The sequence below is a fragment of the Artemia sp. Qi Xiang Cuo genome, chromosome 1 (genome assembly GCF_049724085.1).
Source record: "Artemia sp. Qi Xiang Cuo chromosome 1, ASM4972408v1, whole genome shotgun sequence".
Taxonomy (NCBI): Eukaryota; Metazoa; Arthropoda; class Branchiopoda; order Anostraca; family Artemiidae; genus Artemia; species Artemia sp. Qi Xiang Cuo.
The window spans coordinates 83724275-83752113 of record NC_142794.1 but is presented as its reverse complement, the minus strand read 5'-3'; the positions used below and the strand labels follow the sequence as shown (position 1 = coordinate 83752113).

At 36.3% G+C, this 27839-nt stretch overlaps 1 protein-coding gene across 3 annotated transcripts in view; it reads left to right on the top strand.

The window, feature by feature from the left end:
• Window positions 1-13502: 13502 nt before the first annotated feature.
• The window catches only part of sr (zinc finger domain-containing protein striped), a 44413-nt gene continuing 30076 nt past the window's right edge, over window positions 13503-27839 (top strand). For 2 of the 3 annotated variants that reach the window (XR_016142399.1, XM_089096510.1), the window contains exon 1: window positions 13503-13906. Coding sequence is in view for 2 of the 3 variants with exons in the window: in XM_089096510.1 (XP_088952636.1) it covers window positions 13627-13906 (280 nt within the window). In the remaining variant the exon portion in view is untranslated. Of the gene's footprint in view, window positions 13907-18363; window positions 18491-27839 lie in introns of those variants that run through there. The other variant, XM_089096513.1, reaches the window with a different exon arrangement.

Here is a 27839-nt window from a genome sequence, read left to right as displayed (position 1 = left end):
TGATGATGAACAGCTTTTTGATTCAACATAGTTTAAAAGCGCAATAACTATGCCTATTGGTATGAAATGACCCCCCAGAGACCCTGGAGAAAGGGCTGTAAGCTTTGCAATTCACCCATTGCTTACATGTATCAGGTAAACATGAATATTTTTCTTTTTTGGGGGGGGGGTTGAGACTTTTCTGAGAAGGGATATTTTCCTTAGTGAGAAAAAATATTGTCAGAAATTGTCAGAAAAAATAATCAGTTTTTTGTCAACTGAAAATAAAGAACTACATCAAAACTTAAAACGAACAAAAGTCATTTCGTATATGAGGCGGGGTGCCCCTTCCTCAAACCTTTCTCTTTCCGCTAAACTCTTGAAGTTCCTTAAAAATACTTCTCATTGAAATTCAAATAATCTTAGCGCTTGTGTCAAAACAATCTTTCTTAAAGAATTAGGACGAAAAGCACAACCTTAGAGAAAAAGCAAGAAAGGGACAGTTGCTATCATGTACAGAATAGTTTCTGTTCGTTTAAAGTTTCAACGTTACTCCTTACTTTCAGTTGAAAAAACTTATTTTCGTCAATTAGTTTGTTATCAAAAAAGAAAGAAATGTCTGACCTTTCATGTCCAAAAAGGCCAAGAGCATTCGGATGAAGCTTTCAGGGAATATAAAGGGGAGTGTTGAACTAAATCAAAGAGTACTATGGACAAGCAGGTTTCCAAAAGGGCGTATCTCAGGAATAGCTTATGGTATTAAGATAGTAATTTCAGGGAATAATGAGGGGTATGATTAATTTACATCAAGCTAATACATGCACGCTAATGATACTGCTACTACTGCTATTACTGCTAGTATGGTACTTGATCAAAATTTTGAGATAGCTGTTTGATTCAACAGAGCTGAAGGTACAATAACTATGCCTATTGGTATGAGATGACCCCCCAGAGACCCTGGATAAAGGGCTGTAAGTTATGCAATTCACCCATTGTTTACATATGGTATTTGTTATTGGTAAACACACATAATTTGTCTTTTTATGTTGCAGTAAAGCTAAAGGCATTACTATAGAACTTGCAGGGAATGGTGAGGAGGATGTTGAACTAAGTCGTAACACACTATGTGGATACAGGTTATTGAAAGGGTGTAACAGTTATATCCCAGAAATACCTGAGACTATTAAGCTGAAACTTGACGGTGATGTTGAACCGAGCAGAGGGTACTATATGTTTACTTCTACTACTTCTACCGCTACTACGAATACTACACCACTAAAATCTAATACTACCACATAAAATCTGCTTTATGCATACCATTACCATTAGTAGTAGTACTACCTCTGCTATTAGTACTAGTATTGCTAAGGGTACCCGCATTAATCAGGAGCTTTCAGTGACTGTTTCAAGTTCAATAATTTTATTTTTCACATATACATGCATATTAATTGGCCATAGGCCCACGGGGAGGCAAGCTCGAAAAGTTAGACATAGACAAAGATAAAATAACAAAAAACACGAAAGTACAAAGGTAAACACGACGGCAAAGATACAATAACACAACATTAATATGAAAGTAGCAGCTAGCCCAGGATCCATAAATAAATATAAAAAATTTCAATATTATTAAATATAAATTAATACTAGAAGATAACCGAGAGGCCCAAATTTACTCAGAGCAACAAACTTTGCAAATAACTTTATCTTATTAAATAGACGATAAATTAAAGATAATCTTGAACCAAATGAAATTTAAGATTCCTTTTTATCTTAAAAAGAAAAAATTAATTAGATTGAAGAAAATTTATCAATAAGATCGTTGTGAGCATCACAGCACCGGGCTATTGACACAAACGGAGCGAATTCGGATCTCTCAGTAGTATACTAGTCAATGTAGGTACTCCTTTTTTGTCGAGTGTTATAATTAAGTAAATCTTGTGATTGGGGGAGCAAACTTTGATTGAGGTAATATGGCGGTAATTTCTTAATTTCATAATTGAATTTGAAATGAATTGCTCCAAAAGTAAATTGTTGAGAAACTGGAGGTATATCTAGATAAGTATATAAAGATGCCGTGGAAGACCTATTTGGAAGTACAATATGTGATGGAATAAAAAGTTTCAGGATTCTTAGGGCTTTATTTTGTAAAATCTGTATTGGCTTAATGTGGCTTTTCAATGTAGATAAGTATACTAGAGAACAATAATTAATATTAGACTGAATCAGAGCAAAATAAATGAACAGGTTTTAGCGAATTGAAAAATAGTAGAAATAGGCAGATATTTGACTTTCTACCGTAAATTATGAAATTAGTTTTCGATAAATTAAAAACAATAAAATTTGATGAACACCAATCATGAACATTAGAAAATGCAGCATCTAGTTTCGCCTCCAGCTCCTCGTCATTCCTCTCAGAAAGTGAAACTGCCGTATCATCGGCAAAATGTATGTTGAGACACGGGATTGCCAAAGCTTGGTGAAGATCATTTATATAAATTAGAAAAAGCAGAGGACCTAGGACAGAACCCTGAGGTACCCCAAACTTCGCAGACCTAGGAACAGGCAGAGAGAGGAAATTGCCTCCATCTATTTGTTACTTTCTCTTATCTAGATAAAATTTAACTAGATCCAACTCTGGTCCACACACACCACAATTATTCAATTTACAAAAAAAGAATGCAATGCGATATTGTATCTAGTGTTTTTGTTTTTTTAATCTAAATATATTGTTGCAGGAATTTCACCTCTATCTAAGCATTCATGAATATATTGGGTGAGAATCCAATGCCCTTCGTCAAGTTCTATCGTTTGAATGGAAATAAACCCTCAGGCTCTAATACTAGGGCAACATCTAGGTCTAAAGCAAAAGCCGGGCCAGTTTTCGTGACTTTGGCTAATTTAGCAGATAAAGACGCTATTATGAAAAATTGTGGTAAACTGAAAGGATCAGGAAAAGCATCACTTCAGATCTCCTGCGTGAATTGGCACACCGTAGAAAAGAACTACTGTCTTTCGGCTACAATCTGCGTGCGTCATCTGATACTTCTACAAAAGTTGCTGAAACTCGAGTGATAACGAACGGGATTAGCGTATGGATAGAAGCAAAAAGTCTTCTAAGAGTAAGACCTGGTTACGAATTGAGGTAAGAGTAAGACCTGGTTACGAGTTTCGATCCCTTTAAACTATCTAGTTATACAGCCTCTGTGGTCCCTCCCCCGCTGTGTCAGTTGGAGGTGATAAGTAATTGGTGTTATTCGTTCATTCTTTAGTTATTTGTTTGATATTGTTAGTGTCTTTTTTTTCGTAGGTTAAGATATATAAATTTTTCTCCTGGCTTGTGAGATTTAGTTATGTTTTCTTTGTTTTTCATTTTGTATACAATTTTTTTCTTACCCAAGTTCTCTGTGTTTGGCCATTATTTTTTGTGTTTCAGTTTCATTTGTCTAAAATATTGAGTTCATCGTTCTGTTTGCCTAGTTGCTGTCCACGTGTCATTGTTATGGAGATACCAAGCTGGGAGGTGAGTGGCAAGTTATGGATCATAGTTTGTAAGTATTTTGAATTTGTCTGACTCTAGTTCGGATGACATCTCCTCCTTGGGCGAGCGACTACTTCAGTTTGAAAATAACCGAATAGATGTTCTTAGTTTCATTAATAATTCAGTAGTTCAGTCTAATAAATCACCATCAAATCCCCATTTTTCAGTTAGTTGTAAGTATGTATCGGATAATCAAGTATCGAAACGAGATGGTAGTTTCTCTGTGCTTCAGTTTAATGTACAGGGTCTTTGTTCTTCATTTGATGAGTCGAAAAAAAATGAGTAGTGGCCACCCTGATTTTATTGGTCTTTGTGAGACTTTCCTTGATTTAAAAAATAAATCTCTAATGCATCTCTCTTGGTACAAGATGGAATATATAAATCGAAGTAGAATAGCTAGAGGTGGCCTTGCTGTTTATGTTTCGGAATGTCTTCCGTACTCTGTTAGACGTGACCTGTCAAGAAATGAAGAAAACATTTTTGAATCCATATTTATTGGGATTAAAACCCAAGCTAAAACTTTGATTGTTGGTAATATATATCTGTCTCCTAGTGGGTCTGTTCCCTCTTTCCTTCAGATTCTTAATGAGGTTTTGGAAGGAATCGAACTTCACTCATGTGAACCTGTCGTTACGCGTGGCTTCAACATTAATTTGGGTAACCGAAGGTCATCCTCGTCTTTGGATTTTCTTTCAACAATGCTTGCTTATGGAACATTACCTTCTGCATACATTCCAACTCGCATTACTAACACTACTGCTTCTTTGCTTGATAATATTTTTCATCGTTGACCTTGGTGCAAAATTCTGTATCTACGAGTGATATCTCAGACCCTTTTCCTGTTTTTTCCACGTATGATTTTTCCGATTCATTGCCTAGGAGGAGCCAAGGAACTGGTTTTTCCTCTTTAAAATTTAATGATCAGGGTTTGCATCTTCTTAGGTCACGGTTGGCGAGTTGTTTGTGGAGTATTTCTGAAACTGAATTTGATATAGATTCTTTGTTAAATTCGTTTTATGATTCTTTGAAAGAAATTACCTTGGATACATGTGATGCGCCCCGGTCGAATCCGGCATCGAAAAGAACAACCCCTTTGAATCCTTGGATGACTCCGGGACTCCTTAAAAGTTAGAGGAAGAAAAACAATCTTTGGAAGGCTTGCAGGTCCTCTAAGCCATCTTCTCGTGATTCTCAACTTCAACTTTTCAAAGCTTATAGAAGAGTTTAGAATTCGCTTGGCCGAAAGGCCAAATCGTTGTTTTATTACAAGAAAATCTCTGCGTGTGGTAAAGACATTAGGAAGACATGGGAAGTAATCGGTTCTGTTATCAGGCCACCTTCTCTGCCTCCTTCTGCCCCTTCAAGTATTGTGATGGAAGGCGAAAATGTAGAGGGTGAGCTAAAAGTTCGAGATGTGTTTACTTCCTATTTTGCTAATATTGGCAAAGCCACAGCCTCTTCTGTAAGTCCTGCTTGTTCTCTGCCTGACTTTAGGTCTTACCTTGGACCGCCTTGTCCTAAATCAATGGCATTGGATCCTGTCTCTGAAGCTGTCTCCAACTACGGTTGTCAAGTTCATTCTTCCTGTCATCGTTTCTGCCCTCACGAGACTTACCAATCTTTCCTTTGAAAATGGTGTTTTCCCAAGTGCTCTAGAGTGTGCTCGAATTATTATTCTTTTTAAATGTGGTTCACTCAATGATCTTGCATATTATCATTCAACATCTCTGTTATAAGGGCTAAGTAAAAAGTTTGAAAAATCAACACTTCCTTGGCTTCTTGATTTTCTTAATTCTAAACACTTTTTCCATGATTTTCAGTTTCCTTTTAGGGTGAAGCAGTCAACTGAGCATGCAGACACAACTCTCTTGAATTATTTACATTCAGTTCTTGACTCTGGTCTGACACCTGCTGCTCTTTTTCTCGATGTACGAAAAGCATTCGACTCATTAACACACAATATTCTTCTTTGGAAGCTATTCCATATTGGTATAAGAGGGAATGCTAATTCGTGCTTTCTATCGTATTTATCTGGTCGAGTCATCTCGGTTGATATGCATTTTTATAACCCTTCTGGAATAGAGTTTGGTGTTCCACAAGGATCTATCATTGGGTCGACACTCTTTTTAGTCTACGTCAATGACCTTCTTAATGCGGTTCAAAATTTAAAACCTACCATTGACTGTTGTCTTTGTCAACCAGCATCCGTCACTAATTGTGACAGGAGTTCTTCCTTACCGGATGCACAGCTGGTAGAACTGAGTCTGATCTTTGTTCAAAGATTAAAGCCCTTTTTGAAAGAGTTATGCAATGGTTTGATGTAAATTATCTAGCCTTAAATGTCGGGAAGTCATTTTTTCTCATTTTCTCTAGAGTCTCAAAGGCTTGCCCTGACTTAAATGAAATACACGGATCGAGAGGTTCTCTAAGTAGACTTAAGGATCGTTACGTTCGATTCCTAGGCATCCTGCTTGACAAAAATCTTTCGTTCAAGCATCATATTGACCTGATTAAAATAAAAATCTCCAGGAATCTTGTAATCCTTAGAAAGCTCAAACACATATTTCCAGGGTCGGACTCTTATTAAGGAAACTGACACAGGGAACACGCTCCCTGTGTCTGCACGAAGCTGCTACTCGTTTGGTATGTTAAAAAATTATGATAGAGAATTTCAAGCTAGTAATTAAGTTTTTTTTTCAGGCTTCCCTTGGAGTTGATGTCTCTGGATTGAGTTGGATTTGTATTTGAGTTGGTAAAATTATGCGCTACGCCTTGCCTATCTTATCACTTTGGGGATTATTAAGGTGGGCGACTGGATTTTTCTGGATTTTGTTTATATTTTTTTTTGAATTGGTATTTCTTTCTCCCCTGTTCTTTCCCGGCCATGGGGCGTTATGGGGGAGATTTTTTTGAAGTAGTTTTTTGTTTATGATTATTATTGTTAAATAAGTAACTCAGAACTCAAAGAGCAACGATAGCGTTTTCAGTATTGTGTCCAGACCTAAAACCAAATTGGGAATTTGTGGAGAAATTAGACAATTTACGAAAATCATAAAACCTTTTGTAAATCGCCTTCTTAAACATTTCAGAAAAAGCTGACAGAATAGAAATAGGACGGTAATTTGATGGGTTTTCAGGAGATTCACCTCTGTGAAGTGGAATTATATTTGCTTATTTAAAAGCAGATGGGAGAACTCCAGTTTTAAATGAAAGATTAATTATATGCTGTAATTTTAAATTGTTGCAGACAATATTTCTTTAAAAATTATAGAACTAGGCCCGTCTATTCCCACTGAATTACCTGGATTTAAATCACACACTATTTTGTTATTTCAGACTGAGAAGTATGCCCAAGAAAAATTGAATTATTTTGAGGAAATGGAAGGTACAAAGAAAAATATTTATTACTGCCTGAATAAAACTGGTTCATTACTGATGAAACAATTTGATTACTGATGAGGGATGTTGGGCTCAATCAAAATATTCACTGTGTATGTAGGTTATCAAAAAGGTGTATCAGCAATATCTCACTAAAGTATTAAGTTTAAACTACCAGGGAATGAAAAAGGGACGTTGAACTAGACCAAAAAGGCACAATTTAAATACTATTACTGTTACTACTGCTAGTACTACTACTTCTATTACTAATACTACCTTCAATTCTCCTGCTACTACTTATGCTCCTATGACTACTATTATTGCTAATGCTAAGGGTATTAGTAAAACTTCTAGGGAAGGGTGAGGGAGGATTTGAGCTGCATCGAAATACAAGTGGATTATCAAAGGGGTGTTTTTGCATTATTCCAGTAACGCCTTAGGATATTTAGCTTAAAATTCCAGGGTAACCAATCTTGCTACCACTTTTGCTGCTAACTTCTACTGCTACTACTGCTACTACTACTACTATTAATGAACTAAATTATAATAGTTTAACTGAATCAATGTTGTCAAAATAGATCAGGTTATCAAGGCATCCAGGCAGGTTATCATAAGACTAGAATAGGGCGCAAAATATAAACTTTCACTGAAAGTTAATGTTGCTTTAATACTAAATCAAAAGGCACTATTTGCATGCTAGTTGTCAGTAAGACGTCTCAGCAATATCTAACGAACAACCGAGGGTATTAAGTTGAAACTTTTAGGGTTAACATTATTTTTACCTCTGCTCTTACTGTTGAACTAAATCAAAAGAATGCAAATGCATCCAAATTGTCAAAATAGAACAGAAACAATGTATTAGAAAAAGAATAGGGTATTACGTTTAATTTTTACAAGGAAAGCTGAGGAGATGTAAAACTATGTCAAAAGATACTATGTGAGTTCAGATTTTCAAAATGGTGTATGCTGTTAAAAAAGACGTTGAAAAAAGCTTTCCAATACGCAAATAATAAGCTAAAATCTGGATTCTGTTATAAAGAAAAAACCTAAAAGATTAAAAAAATTCTTTTTTTGCCAATGGAAAAGCCTATGTAAATTAAAAACGAACACAAACTTATTTAGAAAATCTTTTTTCTGCCAAAGAAGCTTCTCATTGAAAATTAAAGAGCAATATTAAAGCAAAGATGAGTATAAATAAATTCAAATAATGTGTCAAGCATAAAACTACTATAAATCACCATCAATAAATGAATGAAACCCAAAATAACACAAACTACAATAAATAACTGAGTAAAACTGAAAACAAGCAAATACTAAGAGGGGTGTATTGGCCTCCATAGGCTACATTTTAGCGGGGGGGGGCACACCTGGTCTAATCGGCACTTCCAGTGCTGCACAATTGAAATCTCAAGACAAAATATCATAGGCAGCGCGATAGCGGTGCCTTAGTAAAGAGCGAGGTGGACACAATATATTGTTTTTTTTAGACCAGGGCACTTCTTATATCTCCCCCTCCCCACGTCAATCACTTCCCCAAATACATCCAATCAAAGTTTTGAGGTAGCCATTTTGTTCAGCGTAGTTTAAAGGCCCGGAAATTATTACTTTGAGAATGACAACCGCCCCCCCCCACACACAACCCTCAGACAAGGCCGTACCCAGTGGGGGGGGGGGGGGTAGGGGGTTTCAACCCCTCCCGAAATGTTTGTTTGACTCGTAAAAACGTAACAAAAATTGATATAAACAAATTTTGTATGCGTTTTTTGAGGTTTTTTGTGTAACCCCCCCCCCCAAAAAAAAAAATTTGAGTAAAACCCCCTCCGAAAAAAAATCTTCAGTACAGACTTGGGGCTGAAAATCCCCATGCCTAGTTATGACGGGAAAAAAATTTCTTTCTACTGAGAAAAATCCAAATGAATTTGCATTGTCAGTTTAATACACATATGCTGATATTTATTCCTTAAAGTCTTAATAATTTTCGATTTGTTGAAGTTAAAAAGTTAAAACATTAAGAATGTATTTTTGCCGGTAAAGTGCAAAATTATGCAAATCTGACCTGAATATCAGTATATACTGATATTCAGGCATGACAGTCTCATCAAATTTATATCTATTGAAGTTATACGAAATAAAATGTTTAAAGTGTGTTTTATTTTCAGTAATGAGGGGGATTCTGCGGGAGGTACGCACTCGCTCCATTTTGAATTTCCGTAGAGTACGTGCAGCGATGTCGTTTGATGAAGAACCATTAAGGCTAAGCACGTGCTCAGGAGTTTTTTCGATAGGATGAATACAATTTCTGAGGAGGGGGAGTCAAATCAAAAAACAAGAACTTTACTGAAATATAGGATTTTTTCTAAATCAGCTCCGAAGCCAGCTCCAAAGGTCATGGCTCCAAAGCCATTTTACATTTCAATTTCATATCAACCTCAAGTACATGGACAAAAAGGGTACAAATTATCACGTTTAGGTGCCTAGACAAGACAACGGTTACCACAACATTAAATACATATCCATATCTTTATAATCAACGATTACCATTCGAAAAAAAACAAAAACAAAACAGAATCATAAATATTTTAAGTAAGTCAAATAATTCTTATCAGAAATAAACATCATTCATATTGCAAATGCTCTTTGTGCGTAATTGCACAGTACTTGACGTAATAAAACATAATTCATTATTAATAAACCATAACTTAATAAACCATTACTTAATACCGTAATAAACAATAATGTGGATACTAAATTTTAGGAAAAAAGAGGAATAATTATTAAATATTACTTTTTCTAACATCAGAAATAAAAAAAGCTCTTAAAAAACTGTTACCATCATGCTATGCATGAGCTGCTAAATCCTTTTAATACCTTTCAGCATACCTATTGGTCTTCGAGACTTTTTGCCGTTCGTTTACAAAGAAAAGTAAAGAGCCTCATTAAAACCTGTGAGGAACAGAAATAAAGCCATGTAATAATTTAAACTTAGAACGAACATAAATTACTATCAACAAATAAACAAACCCCAAAGGGAAAAGAAATTAGAATGAATAATTACATGAAAAATAAAGATGAGAGGTAATACTATAGATGGTTATTTGAATCCTGAATCTGCTACTTACCACTACTACTAACTCACTGTAGCACAAAGCCGCCTTAGAAGGCGGCTTGGTGCACCCTCTTTACACCCTCCCAAGAAGTTTCTAGTTTCCTCAGGTCTTTCCCTACGACATTTTTCCACCCTGTTTGGACAACTTGTTTTTCTTCTGTCACTAGACGGTTGGCCGACAAAGACAATTTTTGGCAATCTTTCGTCCTTTATCTGCAGAACGTGTCCTGGCAACCTCATCCTTTCTCTCCTTTTAGCCCTAGAAAGCTCGATTGAATCACATTTTTGTACAACTTATTGTTTGTGATCCTGTCAGTTAGTCGGGTGCCCATAACAATCCGTTGGCAATTTTTCTGTAAAATATCTAGTAAATGCTCCTCGTTTTTTTTGGAGCGCCCACTCTTCAGAATCATATTTGACAAATGTCATCACAGTAGCTTCCAATATTCTCATCTTGGTTGCAGACTTATCTTCCTATTCTTCCAAACTTTTTTCAACTGTGAAAAAACACTCTGGGCCTTAATTATTCTACTTTAAACATCTTCACTGCTCCCTCCGTCTTTACTAATAATTAATAAAAAAAAAAAACTTTTTCCACAAAATAAGTCTTTCAAAGAAACGTAAAGAACTCCATTATACCAAAAAAGAGCAAAAATAAAATCAAATAATCTACCAAGCATGAAACTACCACAAATCAGCATCGATAAATAAATGAAACCCAAAACGAACAGAAATTACAATAAATAACCGAGTCAAACTCAAAACGAGTAGAAATTAACATGAGTAGGGCTCAACACCCCTATGCCTTCCCAAGGCCAGAACATAATTTGCACTTTACTGAAAAAATATAAATGTTTTTACTTTCATAACTTTAATGAATCAAATAATATTAACTTTTTGATTACTAAATATCAGTAGGCTATATGTATATTAAATTGACAATTCACATTCATTTGTATTTTTTTTCAAATTTTGATTGAATGTGTTTGGGGAAAAGATGGGCGTGAGAGGGGGGTTAGTTGTCCTCCAATCACTTTCGACTATTAAAAAGGGCACTAGGACTTTGAATTTCCAATCGAAGGCACCCTTTTTCAAGCTTCTACGACAAAGCTTTCAACAAAAACCATATATGCCCCCAGGGCATAACTTGTGACCCTTGCCCTGAGGGCTCCGAGGGGGAGGGGTGGTCATCCTCAAAGACCTAATTTCCGGAACTTGCAATAATGTTTAAAAGGATGGCGATATATAATCTTCAATTGGGTGGATTTGGATAAATGGTGGGCGTTAAAGGTGGGCGAGTTACCCGCCAAGTACTTTCGACCTTTAAAAATGGTACTAGCCCTTTGAATTTTCAATCAAATGAGCCCTTTTTCAATTTTCTACGACAAAGCTTTCATTGAAAACCTTATGAACAAAATGGCCATCTCAAAATTTTGATTGAATGTGTTTGGGGAAATGGCGGGCGTGGGAGGGGTTTTAGTTGCCTTCGAATCACTTTCGACTATTAAAAAGGGCACTAGCCATTTCAATTTCCAATCGAATGAGCCCTTTTTGAAGTATCTACGATAACGCGGTAACACTCTATAAAAACCTTAATTGCCCCCAGGGCATAACTTACGACCCTTGCCCTGAGGAATGTGGGGGTTGTCATCCTCAAAGACCTAATTTCCAGAACTTTATACCACTTTGAAAAAAATGGCAATCTCTTTGATTGGATGTGTTTGGGCAAAAGGTAGGCGTGAGAGGGGGGTTAGTTGCCCTCCAATCATTTTCGACTATTAAAAAGGAACAATGGCCCTTTGAATTTTCAATCGAATGAGCCTTTTTTGAAGTTTCTACGACAACTATTTCTATAAAAAACTGTATATTCCCCCAGGCATAATTTTCAACCCTAGCCCTGAGGGCTGTGGGGTAGTGTCTTCCTCAAAAACATATTCCTTCTGGTAAACCATCTATACTGAACCAAATGGCTGTCTAAAAATTTTTATTGGATGTGTTTGGGGAACAGGGGGGTGTGGAAGGGGGGTTAGTTACCTTCCAATCACTTTGGACTATTAAAAAGGGCACAAGCCACTCTAATTTCCAATTGAATGAGCCCTTTTCGAAGTTTCTACGACAACTTCTTCGATAGAAATTGCCCTGGTCTAAAGGAAAAACAATAATAAATAATACATTGTGCCAACATAGTTCTTATATGCCCCCAGGGCACTTTCTATAAAAACCTTATATGCCCCCAGTGCATAACTTATAACCCTTGCCCTGAGGGCTGGGGGGGAGTGTCCTCTTCAAAAACATAATTTCTATCTGGAAATCCACTACGCTGAACAAAATGGCTATCTCAAAATTTTGATTGGATGTGTTTTGGGAAATGGTGGGTGCGGAAGGGATGTTAGCTACCTTCCAATCACATTTGACTATAAAAAAGGGCACTAGCCGTTCCGATTTCCAATCGAATGAGCCCTTTTCCAAGTTTCTACGACAACTCCTTCGATAGGAAGTGCCCTGGTATGGAAGAAGAAGAAAAAAAAAATAATATATTGTGCCAACATCGTTCTTGACTTAGGCAGCGCGATTGCGCTGCCTATGATCAGAGCCGGATTTTAAGCTTTGACGCTTCTAGGCCCAAAAAGAATTAAAGAACAAAAAAAAAGAATTAGTAGAAAAAAGGACCATGTGAAAATAGTGTTGTAATTTTCCTCATTGCTCAAGATTCCCCGTCTTGATTCCAGGGCAGTGAGATTCCCTGTCTTGAGCTTTTGAAAATGGTGGTTCCAATGGTGTACTTTTCATCCCCGAAATCTCACGATTTTTTTCATTTTCCCATAATTTTCTGATTTTTCTCACAGAATAATGGGTTTGAGGGATTTGCCTCCCCCCCCCCGAAACTAATTGGGCCCCCCCCCCCGAAACAAATTCCTGCGTACGTGCCTGGTTATAGCGGTGGGTACCACATAGTGCACAAGTACCAAAAATACCTTTTATTAGTTTACATAAATGTTACAGGTAAATATAAGATTTTCTAAAAAATCCCTGTCCAAAAATTATACTTGGAGAGCCATGTGTGCCGCAGAGTTTCGCAATTTATGGCACGGTTTCTGCCGTGCTTGGTACACTTCCGCCACGCTTGTCCTTCCGATTCTGGTATACTTGTTTTTGTAAAAACTGGACTTTCCACAAAAAAAGCCACTGATTAACCAATGCATTACTTCCGCAAAATATTGGCAGCATATCTTCATTTTGTATTCAAGAATAGTTTGAATACATAAGCATCTGGTTTTGGGCTATTTACAGAGTCCATTAGCGAAAAAGTGATTAGATTTTTCCCAAATCAGAAGCAGACGTCACTGGTGACGACAGTTCCCAAGTTCCGTCAGAGAAAAGGTTCCTGATTGGCTGGAGTATTGATCTCCTAGAGTCGGTACTTGCTTCATTCATAAAACCAGTATGAAGACCAACTCTATTCCACTAGTTATCATTAAGCACATGGTGGGAAAAGGCAATTCAAGTGTAACCTGTTCTTATAAATAATTGGAGAATAGTCATCATAGAACCTAAGTATAAAAATACCCAAAGCGACTCGGGTCGCGAATTGATATTAAATCCCAAGACAGAGGAAGAAGGCAGTATGCTAATTTTGGATCATTTTGAAACAATTTCACCTGCAGCCTTAGCTTCAGATCAAGTGCAATTAAGTTTATTTTGTTTTGACAATTTTAAGACTGAGGTGAGATCAGAGCCGAGTTCACCTGAGCCTGCTGTAGTTAAGAGCACCGATACTAAGGTTGTTGAGCCAATGGAGGACAGTTTGAATACTCCTTCGGTGACCACAAATCAAGAGTCGTCGATGTTCAACTTCAGTCAGTCTTTCCCGCAGCCTGAAAATGAACTGACAACCATATCTGCAGGTAGGTCATCACGCCTTTATTTTCAGTTCCTTTCCGATAACCTATATTCTATTTATGTATTTACCAAATAGAAACACATCGAGTAGCCTAATCCACTTTAGAATTATTTTTACACGACAAAAATAATAAGGACAATGGAATGATTCAATAGATCTGCATTAATACTCCCTAGCCTAGTTGATTGGTTTTGCTTAATTTTTTTTTATATCGGATAAAATCATTGGGAATTTTGATTTGACAAGAGATTAAATCCGTAATAATGTCTGGATATCTACAAATTTCCTGCAATGTTCATGTAGGCTAATTTACTTGTTCCACTGTCTTGAACCACCCCCCCCCCCCCAGGACTGCCGTGAGCCAAGACTAATCCTAGCGAAAAAATTTCTTTGTGATCCCTTTTTTTAGCAATGAGTAAATCAATGAAATTAGTTGTGACAATTCATAGCAGTGATTCCGGGTACTGGAGCCAAAATTATGCTTGCAATGTTTGCTGGCCCTCTCCTGAACTTGTAGGCTTGTTATTAGTTTATATAGGCTACCACGGACTAAATGAGAATTCACAACTTCAATATTTGCTGGGGATTCTTAAGTTGGTCTGCCGACCTGAAATAATCTTATTAAAAGTAGAAATAAAATCAAGGTACTTATATGTTATTGCGTCTATGTTAAGTTCTTCATTCATTGACGCACTATAGAACCGGTTTCTTCGTTAGTTTCTTTCAGCTTAGCGCGAGACAAACAAAGACAAGTGACAGAATAGATGGGGAATATATAATTTGGGCTGTATATTTGCACATTCAGTTATGCTTTAAAAATAACTTTTTTGAAAAAAAAACAAAAAAACAAACAAGCCAAAAAATAGACCCCTAGCTTATGCTAAGGGCGATTAAATAGCATTCCATTCAGTTCTCTATTTAATGTCTTTACATTTTCATTCATAAGAAACCTTGTATCGATCTAGGAAAGAAGGGCGTCAGAAATTTAGAGGATATTGCTGACATCACTGGGGAAGCATCCGTAGACTAAAAGGTTGAGACTTGAACTTTGTCGTGGTGGACGCATAGAAACATCGTGTAGTCTTTTTCTGGGGGGGGGGGGCTCAAGGGTAGAAGTCTGAATAGTAAATTGTGTCATTTAAGAGAGTTGTTAAAAGTGAAAGGAGAAACAAACACAAATCCTGTTTTAAAGGATTATATCCTGACGTTGGAAAAAGGGTGTTCGAAACAAATGTTACTAGACCAAATATAAAAACCAAAAATAATTATAAATAACTAAATAAAACAATAGCGAGGAAGTTGAGACTCCAAGAAGATAAAAGCCATTTCAGATAGAAGTATGAACAAAAAAAAATCTTATTAGAAGCCAATTTCAGATAAACACATTCAAATAAATAGGTAAGAGTTACTAAAGATCTAGATTTTTGCATATGCAATCTTAATTGTGATAAAAAAAAAAAAACAGGAAAAAAAACTGTGAAATATGACTAAACAAATAGGTTACATATCCTTTTTTACCCAAGGTAAAATATAAAATGTATAATACATTGTATAGGCCTATAGACACGTAATCAGATTGGGAGGGGGGTCTGTTCACCCTCTGAGACTCCATGGCTTTTTTAGATCTCCATAATCACCTTTAGTTCTTTTTGACAAATTTGTCTCTCCTCTCTTTTACATAACTTACTCACTACATAGCTGATGGCATGCACGAAACTTGTTGTGATAGAAACGTAGAGTTTCAACTTGAAACCATAGAGAGAGAGAGAGGGGGTACAATGTGTGTATCAACATGCTGCTCACAAGGGCGCTTCATGAACGCTGTAAGCTGGAAGATGCATAATAAATAATTTTGGTAAATGATAAAAGATGAATTTTTGGCACTTTGACATAGGCCTAAGTTTAATAGGAATAAAAAAAAAAAAATCTAACTTCGTCATTGACAGTGTAAAGTTATCCAAAAGTTATACCATATTTTTAATTAAAGATCCAAGTTTGTTTGAATCCAGCCATCTTTTTAAAACTTTTTCACATGTTTTGCATTTGTTACGTAGCTAAAGTTAGGTTAGTATTCAGAGCATAATTTAGTTTAGAGCATATCTGCACATATTTCGCGATCTTAGTTGCGGCAATAGCTGTAATCTAACAAAGAGCGAGCCACGGCCCATACCATAGCAACAAAAATTTAAAAATATGTTTAAAAAAAATGTTCGATGAAAAAAATTGCCGTCTTGTAGCTGATTCAGGAATCGTAAATACAATGTCAATTAGTCTTAATAGTAGTGTTATTCTATAAATTTCGTTAAAGATCCTAACACCCCTCAAACACATATTTAGATTGAAACAAAAAAGAAAAGCAGTGAACACGATATTGTCGAAAACCCTATTCAGGACACTTACAGCTCCCACCCTGAACAACAAGGAAAATCTCTTTTTTGCATGGGTAACACTATTGTGTCCTCTTTTTTGTTCTTTTTTTCTTTCTTTGCCGCTAGTGGGACGCTGAAAGGTCATAAAAAATGTTTAAGGGCTAATTTAATAGCTAATTTTCAGTTTCTTCAATGGAATTACTAGAAAGGGTATTTTCCAATGAAAAGACACAAACTAATTTTTCAAAATTTAGTCATCGGTAAGAAACTAGGAGGGTATGGTCACCCCCCCTCAGTTGTCACCACTAGAACTAGCCCGCATGCAACACCGTAGAGAGGTGTTTAAAGACTCAATTCAAAGCTACTGATCATTGCAGCGTGATTTTTGCTGATTTATAGATAGAAAGAGCATTAAAAAGCTGCATTGAGTTGTGAAAAAAATTTGAGGTATAGGTTATCTTCTTTTCTTTATTTTCTAGCGTGTAATAAACAGGTGATTTGAACAGCAAATAGCATAAAGGATACTCCTGTAGACAATGCTATGTAGCGTAAGGGTAACAACCCGGTCTTGTGGACGTTATAACACAGGTTTGAATCTTGGATGAAGTTTTTTTAAAGGTAGATTCTCTTTCAAGAGCCGATTCATTCTAATGAGAATTTCTCCTAAAATGCTAAGTCAAAGAAGTCAAAATACTCAAAACACTAAATTCCGTAGTCTATTAACTACATATCTTAAATTTTTGGATAATTCCATTGATAATTGAATTTTTTATTTACAGCTACTCAAAGGTGCAAGGGATAACATGCCCTAAGGACTCTTTATGTGACGAATCCTAGTAAAGAGTGAATGGAAGCAAAGAGCGAAGTTGAAACTTAAAACAAATAAAAATTACTACTTTGCGTTTTTTTTTTAATATTTTTAAAAAACTCTTTCAGACAAACTGAGTCGTGATACTCCCTTATGTTTGTAAAATGCTGAAAAACCAGCGCTTTACTGAAAACTAAGCTTTCTGAAGAATTTTTAGAGAGTTAAAATTGAGTCGTGTAATTTACTGATTTCATATTTCATGTATTTATTTATTTTATTCAAAACAGGAGAAAGCCATAGGCTTGTCGCAATAAAATAGCCGATAACAGACTATTGAGAGCTTTATGAATAATTATTTTATTCTCTGAATGTTACTTAAGGATTTTTCTACTTCTACCTTTTTTATTGTGTCGGTTTTGAGTTTACAGTAAAGCACTGGTCTTTAAGATTTCTTTTGGAATGTCTCGTGAGGGAAATATCACGAGCTAGTTAAATTGAACTAGTCTTCTAAGATATGATTCATAAACCGCAAAGAAGCATTTTTTTTTAGTCTTTAGTTTCAACATTGCTCTTTACTTTCATCAGAAAAACTATGTTTTTCAAAATTAATTTTGTTATAAATTTCTCGTAGATCTTCGACCTAATATTGAGCGAAATTGACAAAGGTGTCAAACGATGACAACAACTATTTTTTTTATTGAGGTTTACATAGTTGAGACTTTTTGTTGAAATTTCTTTGTTTGTTTTTCTTCTCGTGGTGAATTTGAGCTTCCTACTTGAACCAGTTTCCCTTTGCCATGAGCATAAAGTCGCATTCAGTCACATAAGATTGACTTGAGCCCATATTTTTGCCAACCTACGTGAATGTGCAACATCTTGATCTTTCTTAGAATGTTTTTAGAGTCCACCCCCCCCCCCCCCGCCATTTTCTCCTTTGTGTAAGTATCACCAGCATAAGTTTGCCTATATGCATAGTGTACGTAAAGCTTCAGCAAATTCGGTATACACGATGAATCATCTTTTTGCTATCCAAATCTTTGAGATGTGACGTAAACCTTTTTTTAATGTTAAACTTGGCAAAAGGTTGTAAAACTGTTTGCTAAAAATTTGGTGTTTGGATCCATGACTTGGCACTGTGTATAGGTTACACGTCATATTATACATTTAAATACTGGTCCATCTTGATTCTTGTAATCGTCGGCATTTTGGCAACATTTTCAATGTCTTAGTATTCCTCTCGCAGTTTTCCATCCAGTTACCAATCGGAGATGAAACTAGAATAATCTTGGATTATAAACAATAAAAAACCTCAAATTGCTTTGTTATTATATTAGTTTAGTGAATGATTGACAATATTAAACACTTTTCCTAAACACTATGATACTAGACGAAGACTTTGGATTAGAATTTGGTAAGTTAAGATTGTTTAGTCAGGGCTCAACTGGAACCAACAAATTATTGGGAGGGAAAGTACAGTTTTTTTGTGTGGGCAAGAGAAGCTAAAAAAAATCATAGATTTTGGAATCATCAGATTTGGTTCTAGGTATAAACAGGTCTAAAGATAGGGCAAGAATAATGATTTGGTGGATTGAGCTCTTAGATAGCTCAACGAACCGCTAGATTAACTGGAATGGACTAAAGCATTTGAGAAGTGATTTCTTTAAGTTTGAAAATTCTCGTTGGAACTGTGAGACCAATAGGCAAAGCTTGTTTTTTCCTATGGGGTTAATTTGTCATCTTCTGCCTTAGACCTTAGATCCACCTCTGCCTCCAGGGGCACCCAGGGCGTTAAGAAAGAGCCGTCAATCTTTCCACAGGTTTGCTGCTGCCAGTATATCCTCCTTCTGGGGCTGGATTGAGGTGTTCAGATTTCGCAGATCTGTCTGGTACGTTCAGCGCATGGTATTTCTGGGTTTGCCTCTGCAGCGTGAATACGATAGTTGCTAGTGAAGCGCTGCATTCGGTAGCCGGGGATTGTCCAGTCGTTTGGCGTATTGTCTGGCTTGAGACGCTTTGTTTCCTAACCCGGGACAAAGAGAAGGGCTAGTTAAAGAGCTCACACCTGTCTTTGTTCACAAAACTCAGCAATTGAAGCATCGACGACGAACTGCGGCCTTAGTTTTTATTGCAGTGATTGGAGCTAAAGACTCTAATTAATACACAACAAATTAAACTGTTAAATAGGGTGAATATTCTAGGCTACCTAGAGAATCTTCTTCTGCAAGAGAACAACAGGCTTGGCTGGCACGTAAAACAGCAATAGTGACTGACATATTTTAGCAAAGCTTTTTAAGAGGCTTGAATAAAGCTAATGTGCAGAGGTTCTGTCGAGAGATTTTTAACAAGGATTTTCCTGCAATCACGGGGAGGGGGGGGGGGTAAGAACTCTTCAAGATTGGTTCAGGCAATCCTTACTGCAAAAATCGAAAATATGTTGACGGGAAATGCATTCTTTTTATATTTTTGGTCCCATCTCCCCTGATGTTGGACTTATGTATATATATTATTTTAGACATATGAAGCTACTTTGATAATTAATTGTGACTAAGTTATAATTAATTAATTGACGAAGACGAGCCCAAAGACGCCTTACTACCACACTTCTATGTCCATCGTTCCGGCTCTCTTTCACGAAACACATTTGATATATGTCCACTCTTTTTCAGATATTCTTTCATAAGATTGAATTAGCAACAGTAAAGTTGTAATAGAAATCCGAATTTATATATAACTTTCCTGACATTCCGTTAAATTTGCCAAAAGACAGAACTGGTATATTTATCATTCCTTAAATTCCGCATCACTTTTTTTCTAATTCCAAGGTTGCATGTTAGCATTGAAAGGATTACTTGTCTCACAATCTGGGATTACTTACTCCCATCGTTTTCAAGTAATCGTCAACGAATAGCATTAATCCTCAACACAGCTGGGCCCTGTATAACTCAAGCAAAAGGTAAGCAATTCCCACTTCTCCTTCTAGAATGATGTATTGCTTCGGGGCTAATCTTGATCAATTATCGCATCGTGGTTGACGAAGCCTAAATAGCAGGGTTGCCAAATGGACGTATTTTATGTCCAAAGGACATATTCCTGTGTGCCGGGACACAATGACAGAATAGGGCAAAAAAGGGACATATTTTAGAAATTTGGGACATAAAAGGGACATACTTAGCAAATTTATGACATAAAATAGAATATTTCTACTCTTGAAATTCTTTACAAGTTTGTATTCTTTCATCTACTAAACGATTTTATTTCTCCGCTAAACGCTTTTACGCTAAGCTTTTACTAAACGCTTTTACGCTACAGTCAAGATAATAGGGAATCAGGCACCTTTTTAGTTAACAATCGCTTCCGGCTTCCAATAGTCAGGCAAAAACATATATCTATTTATCAAGTATTACTGACTAAAAATGAAAAGTTAGCAAAAGAAAAAAAAAATAGATTCTTGATGATCTGGAATCAATTTTGATATCAATAGATGTACCAAAAAATTAGCTTATTGTGCTGATTAAAATATATATAATATTTTTTAAGTATAGTGTCACCCATTAGTGGGCCTGAGGAAATTTGCCAAATTTTTGAAAAAGGTAAAAAACACCCCTTAAAAGTCAAAGAATTTTAATGGAAATCACGCCATCAGATTCAGCGTATCAGAGAACCTCACTGTACAGGTTCCAAGCTCCTATCTATAAAAATGAAATTTTATAGTGTTTGCCAGAAGAAACATCACGGATTCGTGTTTATTTGTTGTTGTTGCTTTTTCCAGGGTGATCATATCGACCCAATGGTACAGAATATAGAATTTTGCAAGAGGACTCATTCAAACGGAAATAAAAAGATCTAGTGTCCTTTTTTAAGTGAACTAAAAATTGGAGGACAACTAGCCCCTTTCCCACGTCCGTTTTTCCTGAAAGTCGTCTGATCAAAATTTTGAGATAGCCATTTTGTTTAATATCGTTGAAAGGTACAATAGATACGCCTTTGTAGATGACATGACCCCTCAGAACCACCAGAGAACGGGCTACAAGCCATGAAATTTACCCATTGTTTGCATATAGTATTTATTATAGGAAAGCATACCGACATTTTCAAAGGGAGGAAGGAGATATTCTGGGGATGAGTTTTCTATGGGAATAATTTTCCATTAGGAGAGAAGTTGCTGGGGGTAAACTTTTTAGGGGAAATTTTACATGGAGAGAATTTGCCAGAATTTGTACGCAGGATTTTTGCTGTTTGTCTATTTTTCTTTGTTGATCATATTGTACTTGTTGAGACACTTTGAGGGAACCTTCGGGGGGACGTTTTGAGAGGAGTTGGAATTATCTTGGGATCTTTTTTTTCGGTGGGGGGGGGGGTATTTTCCACGGTAGAAATTTCCATGGTCGAATTATCACCAGGAGAAATTCTCCATGGAACATTTCTGGGGGATAAACTTTCCAGGGGGGGGGGGTATTTTCCAAACAGGTATATTCCCTAGTGACCTTAAAAAGGATCAGAAACTAAATGAATATAAGTCTTTCTTAAAATAAAAGTAGGGTAAGGAGTATTTTTCAGGCAGAATCGTAAGCAAAACATTTTCTGAGAAGGATTCGTAGCAGGGATGGAATTGTCCGGGGTAGTTTCCTGGCGGAAGAGTTTTACATGGGAGGAATTTTATATAGAAGAATTTTTCGTGGGGAAATTTTCCACAGAGGGGGCGAAATTCCTGTGATTATCTTAAAAACGATCTGAAATAAATACAAAAACTAGTTTCTTCTACCAAAAGTAATGAGTGACATTAAAACTTAAAATGTACAGAAATTATTCCGTATATGACGGGGGTCCTCCCTCCTCAATACCCCCCTCTCTGTGCTAATGTTCGACCTTTTGTCTAATTTTTTTAAGAACGATTCTTGAAACACAAGGACCGTGCCACCCTTGGAGTAAGCCCCCCTCCACCCTTGTTGGAGAGGGGCGGAGCCATCCCCTCCACGCACGTATTCTTTTTCCTAGATGCATCCAACAGAAATTTTGAGATACAAATTTTGTTAAATATGGTGTAAAGAACATATAGCAATGTCCCCAGCCTCTACATAGCCCATAAAAACCCTGGGGCAAGGGTTGTAAGTTATGTCCCAGGGGCATATAAGGTTTTATGGAATGGTAAGTCGTATATACTTCAGATGGGGTTCATTTGATTGAAGTTTAGTGCACTTTATAAGAGTCAAAAGTGATTTGAGTGCACCCCCCCCCCTGCACCTATCAGTTCCGAACACCAGCATCCAATCAGAATTTGTATACATCTATTTTGTTCAGCATTGTTCAAAGGTCCAGTAATTATGCCTTTGGGGATGTCACCCCCCCGGTTGAAGGGCAACCGAGCTTACCTAGCGCTCCGCAACGTCGCTTGACTCCTGGATTGTACATTATGACATATGCAAGAAATACTCTGAATGGCAAAAAGCTACCAAAAGAAGTGAAAATACTGACCCTCATGCCGACCATACCTGTCAAGCGGAACTCTCGTAGGAAGATGAGCCTTAAGCTCCCAGAAGTAGTTTTTTACTGTTTACATGTTTTTATGATTTTTGTGCTTTAACACTAGTTCATTTTTTATGGATGAACTAAATGAATCTTTTTCGTTTTCATTATATTCGATGTTAACTGACCACTTTGAAAGAGGTTAACCAGTCGTAAAAAAAACTAGTTTATGCGATTTCAAGATGGACATATTATAGACAAAAATATTGGTATAGTTTGGCTGAAAAGGACTCATTTTTGGATGCTCAAGGGACATATTCATTGACCAAAAAGTTGGCAACCATGGACACAGCATACCAGTAAGATAGAAAAAAAATCTTGAACACCGAACACCACTGCCTGGAACGCAGACGTAGTGAAATCACCAAATCTTATGATAAAATCACCGACGGTGGCAACCCCAGTCATGTTAAGCCAAAACACTTTGAGATGAATCAAATTATTGTTAGCTGAAACCTGAATTCAGAGTTACCAATTTTTACGGCTCGTCACTTTTCAAAAATTGTTCATTAAAAAAATACAGTTGCAAAGAACATTTAATTTTGAACCAGATTTTGTCACCCGGAATGGCGGGATACGTACTTATAATGAATTATTTACTTTTCTTTTATTTTAAACAGCACCCTAAATAGTAGATTGATTATAAAAAAGCAATTAGTAGTTTTAAAGTAATAACCTGAATCAATTAGTTTATTCTGCAGGTATAAGTGTGTTCATGCTATACATCTTTTAAAATGTTTTGAGGGGCTAGTAACTTCAGTTTTAATTTACACATGGAATCAAGGAAGAAGAAAGGTTTCAGAAACAATCAGACAGTTCGTGGTAACGAACTGTAAGTAACAAGCGATGTGGGTCAATAGTAACCGCGACAGTCTAAAAAACGGAATTTTTACATAAATAATCGCATTAAAAGAATTGGCTTATTATGCTGATTCGAGATATATAAGATTGATTAAGTCTAGCCTTACTCATCGAAAGCTACGAACCGAAGAAAATTTGCCGGATTTTTGAAATAAGGGGGAAACACCCCCTAAAATTAAATAAATCTTAATGAGAGTTACACCATCACATATAGTATATCCAAAAATCCTACTGTTGAAGTTTTAAGCTCCCTTCGAGAAAGGTGTGGAATTTTGTATTTTTCGCCAGAATAAGATGACGAATGCGGGTTTATTTCTTTGTTGTTTTTTTTTCTTTTTTTTGGGGGGGGGCTGTTTTTTTCCCAGGAGTGATCGAATCAGACCAATAATCCTAGAATATCGGGAAATTACTCATTCAAAATGAGATTAAAAGTTCTAATACTCTTTTTAAGTGACCAATAAGATTAGATGACAAAATAGCCCCCCCTCCCACGACTATTTGTGCCCAAAGTCATCTGATCAAAATTTGAGATAGTCATTTTGTTCAGTATACACAGATTATTAGTAATCCACTTTAAAACTAATTCTATTAGTAAAGGATCTTTGGTATTTGGAAATTTAGCAGAAAGAAGATCTTCAATTTCAACTGGATTACAGATTTGATCCAGAGGACTCATGATCAAGAGCAAAGAATCTAAGGATCTAAGAACTATGTATTTGAGGATGACTTTACCCCCACATCCCCGAAGGACAGGAGAAAAGCTATGAACTTTGGCCATTGTTTATATATAGGCCTAGTAGTTGATATTGGGAAGCATACAGATACTTTTTGAGGGGGGGGATTTTCTTCCAGAGGTGTTACATGAGAGCAAGGCCATATCCAGGGGGTTAAGGGGTTTGAACTCCCTGAAATGTTTATCCGACTCGTAAAAACCTAACACAAATGAAAATAAACAAGTTTTTATGCGTTTTATTACTTTTCTTGTGACCCCCCCCCCCCAAAAAAAATAGTTTTTGACCCCCCCCCCCTCCGAAATTTTGTTTGATACGGCACTGCATGAGAGGATATTTCCGCGGAGGAATTTTTTGTGGGGCAAGAGATTTTCTATGGAGAAGGGTCTGGATTTCCAGGCGTCATTTAAAAATAGTAAGAAATTAAATAAAAATAAAAGATATTCCTGTATTAAGCATACTCTTTTATGTATTGTTTGTTTGATTAATGCTAATGAAATAATATAAAATAGGATAAATATATAATAGTTTAGAAACAAATTTGGACTGTATATTTGCATATAAAGGGGTGGGGGTAAAGCATAGTGTATATGATTAAGTAACCTAACCTCGGTGCCGCCTCCCCCCCAAACCCCAAAAAAAAAAATTTTGAAAAGCGTAAACACAATAGAAAACGGGCTATATATATTACTGTGATACAACGCTTTCTTAAATTAACAGTCCACAACCAGTTTTTTTCGTAACTGGTATCTATTACAGTACATAAAAGAGTGCGTTTGATACAGGATAATCAAAAAAGTCTTTTTTTTCAACTGAAAGTACGGATCAACTTTAAAACGTAAAAAGAAAATAAATTATCACAAATATGAGAAAAGAGCCTTCCTTACTCTTCGCACTAAATATTTGTGACTCTTTAAAAAAAGATTAGGCACTGCTCCTTTAGCTGTAAGCTACTTGAGAAATGAAATTTGGTTATTACTAATAAAATAAAACAAAATATGATGAATATAAAATAGTTTAGAAGCAAATATGCTCTTTTAGGGGTGGGTGTGGTGTGGGATGGGGGGGTTGTTGGTAAAGCATAGAATATATTAAATGCGTAATCTAACCCCCCTAAACCACAAAAAACTAAAGTTTAAATATTGTAAACACAGTGAGAAACCACTGTTTGCAATCCAATTCTCCGTTGAAAGAACCTGTTTGACTAGTTTCTTTTATCATCTGTCTCTCATGGTTTACAGCTAATAGTACAGTACCATAGATCATTATTTTGAACTTTACAAAGTTTATTAAACAGCCCTTGTGTTTCATGAGACATTCTTAAATAACTGGAACAAAACGTCAAACTTTAGCGTAAAGAGCGAGGTATTTAGGAGGGAGCAACCCCCATCGTATTCGTAATAATTTTTGCTTGTTTTAAGTTTTAATCTTGCTCCTTACTTTCAATTGAAAAAAATTTTGTTTTTTTTTATTTAATATACATATAAAGGAATTAGGATTTTATGGTAATTCCAAATTACTCCTTGTTTCTGCTTTTATATTTCGATTATATACGTTTCACTTATTACAAGTCTTATCATGTGAGAGAATTTGTAATATAGTATAACCAAAAAAAATTTGCACAAAATCATGGTATCGGAAAATGCACAATAAAACTACTTATATTTCATTATTATTTGTGAAATACGATGTAAAGTTTGAAACTAGTTTTGTCCTAAATAATTATAAATATTTTGCGAAAACCAAGAATAAAGTGTATAGTTGGTAGTTTTGTGAAATTCTGAATAATTTTTGAAAAGCTGATGTGCCTTGAAAGATGGTAATTCTGATTTCGGGTTTCAGCTAGCAATATTTCATTCAATTGAATTTATTTGGCTCAACATGACCATGCTGCCACCATTGGTGGTAGTCCATTGTTTACATATGAGTATTTTTTTTATAGGGAAGTATACTCATGTTTTCCAAGGGAGGAAGGGGATCTTCTGGGGAAGGATATTCTATGGGGAGAATTTTCCATTGGGATGGAAGTTTCTGGGGGTGAACTTTTCAGTGGAAATTTTACATGGGGGGAATTTGCCAGAATTTGTGTACAGAATGTTTGTTCTTTGTCTTTTTTCTTGTTGTTGATCCCATTGTACATTTGGAGACACTTTGAGGAAACTGTCAGGGGTAGTTTTCAGCGGAGTTGGAATTCTCGTGGGATCTTTTTAGTGTGGGGGGGGGAGGGGGATTTTCCATGGGGGAATTATCACCAGGAGAAATTCTCCATGGAAAATTTCTGGGGGATAAACTTTCCAGGGGGGGATTTTCCAAACAGGAATATTCCCCAATGACCTTAAAAAGGATCAAAAACTAAATGAAAACAAGTCTTTCTTCAAATAAAAGTGTGTTAAGGAGTATTTTTCAGGCAGAATCGTAAGCAAAGTATTTGTTGAGAAAAATTTGCAGTAGGGTTGGAATTGTCCGGGTGTAATTTCCCGGCGGAAGAATTTTACATGGGATGATGGGAGGAACTTTATACAAAGGAATGTTTTGTGGGAAAATTTTCCACAGAGAGGATGGATTTCCTGGGAATTATCTGAAAAACGATCAGAAATAAATACAAAAACTAGTTTTTTCTACCGAAAATAAGGAGTGACATTAAAACGTAAAACGTACATAAATTATTCCGTATATGACGGGGGCTACTGCCCGTAATTTTTAAAGAATGATTCTTGTAACACTATGGCCTTGACACACTTGGAGTAAGTCCCCCCCCTTCACCCTTGGTGAAGATGGATGTAGCCCCACTCCTGCACACACGTATTCTTTTCCTTCGATGCATTCAACACAAATTTGAGAGTGAAATTTTGTTAAACGTGGTCCAAAGAACATTTAACAAAGTTATCAGTGTTTACGCAGCTCCTAAAATTCATTGAGCACGGGTTGTAAGTTATGCCCCAGGGGCATATAAGGTTTTATGGAATGGGTAGTCGTATATAATTCAGACGGAACTCATTTGATTGAAGTTGAGAGTGTTGTATAGTAGTCAATAGAGAGGTGAGTGCAACCCTCCCCGCGCCTAACATTTCCGAAAACCAGCATCCAATCAGAATTTGTAGACATCTATTTTGTTCAACATTGTTCAAAGATCCAGTAATTATGCCTTTGGGGATGTCAACCTCCCTCATTGAAGGGCAACCAAGCTTACCTAGCGCTTCGCAACGTCGCTTGATCCTGGATTGTACCATATGACATGCGCAAGAAATACTCCTATCTGCAAAAAACTACCAAAACAAGTGAAAATACTGACCCTCATGCCGACCATACCTGTCAAGCGGATGATGAGCCTTAAGCTCCGACAATTAGTTTTTTACTGTTTACAAGTGTTTATGATTTTTGTGCTTTCACACTAGTTCATTTTTTATGGGTGAACTAAATGAAACTTTTTCATTTTATTCGATGTTAACTGACCACTTTGAAAGAGGTTTACAAGTTGTAAAAAAACTACTTTCTGAGATTTCAAGATGGACATATTATAGACAAAATATGGAAATGATTTGGCTGAAAAGCACACATTTTCGGATGCTCAAGGGACATATTCATTGACCAAAAAGTTGGCAACCCTGCTAAATTTTTGAGATGTGTTTGTTGACATCTCATTTG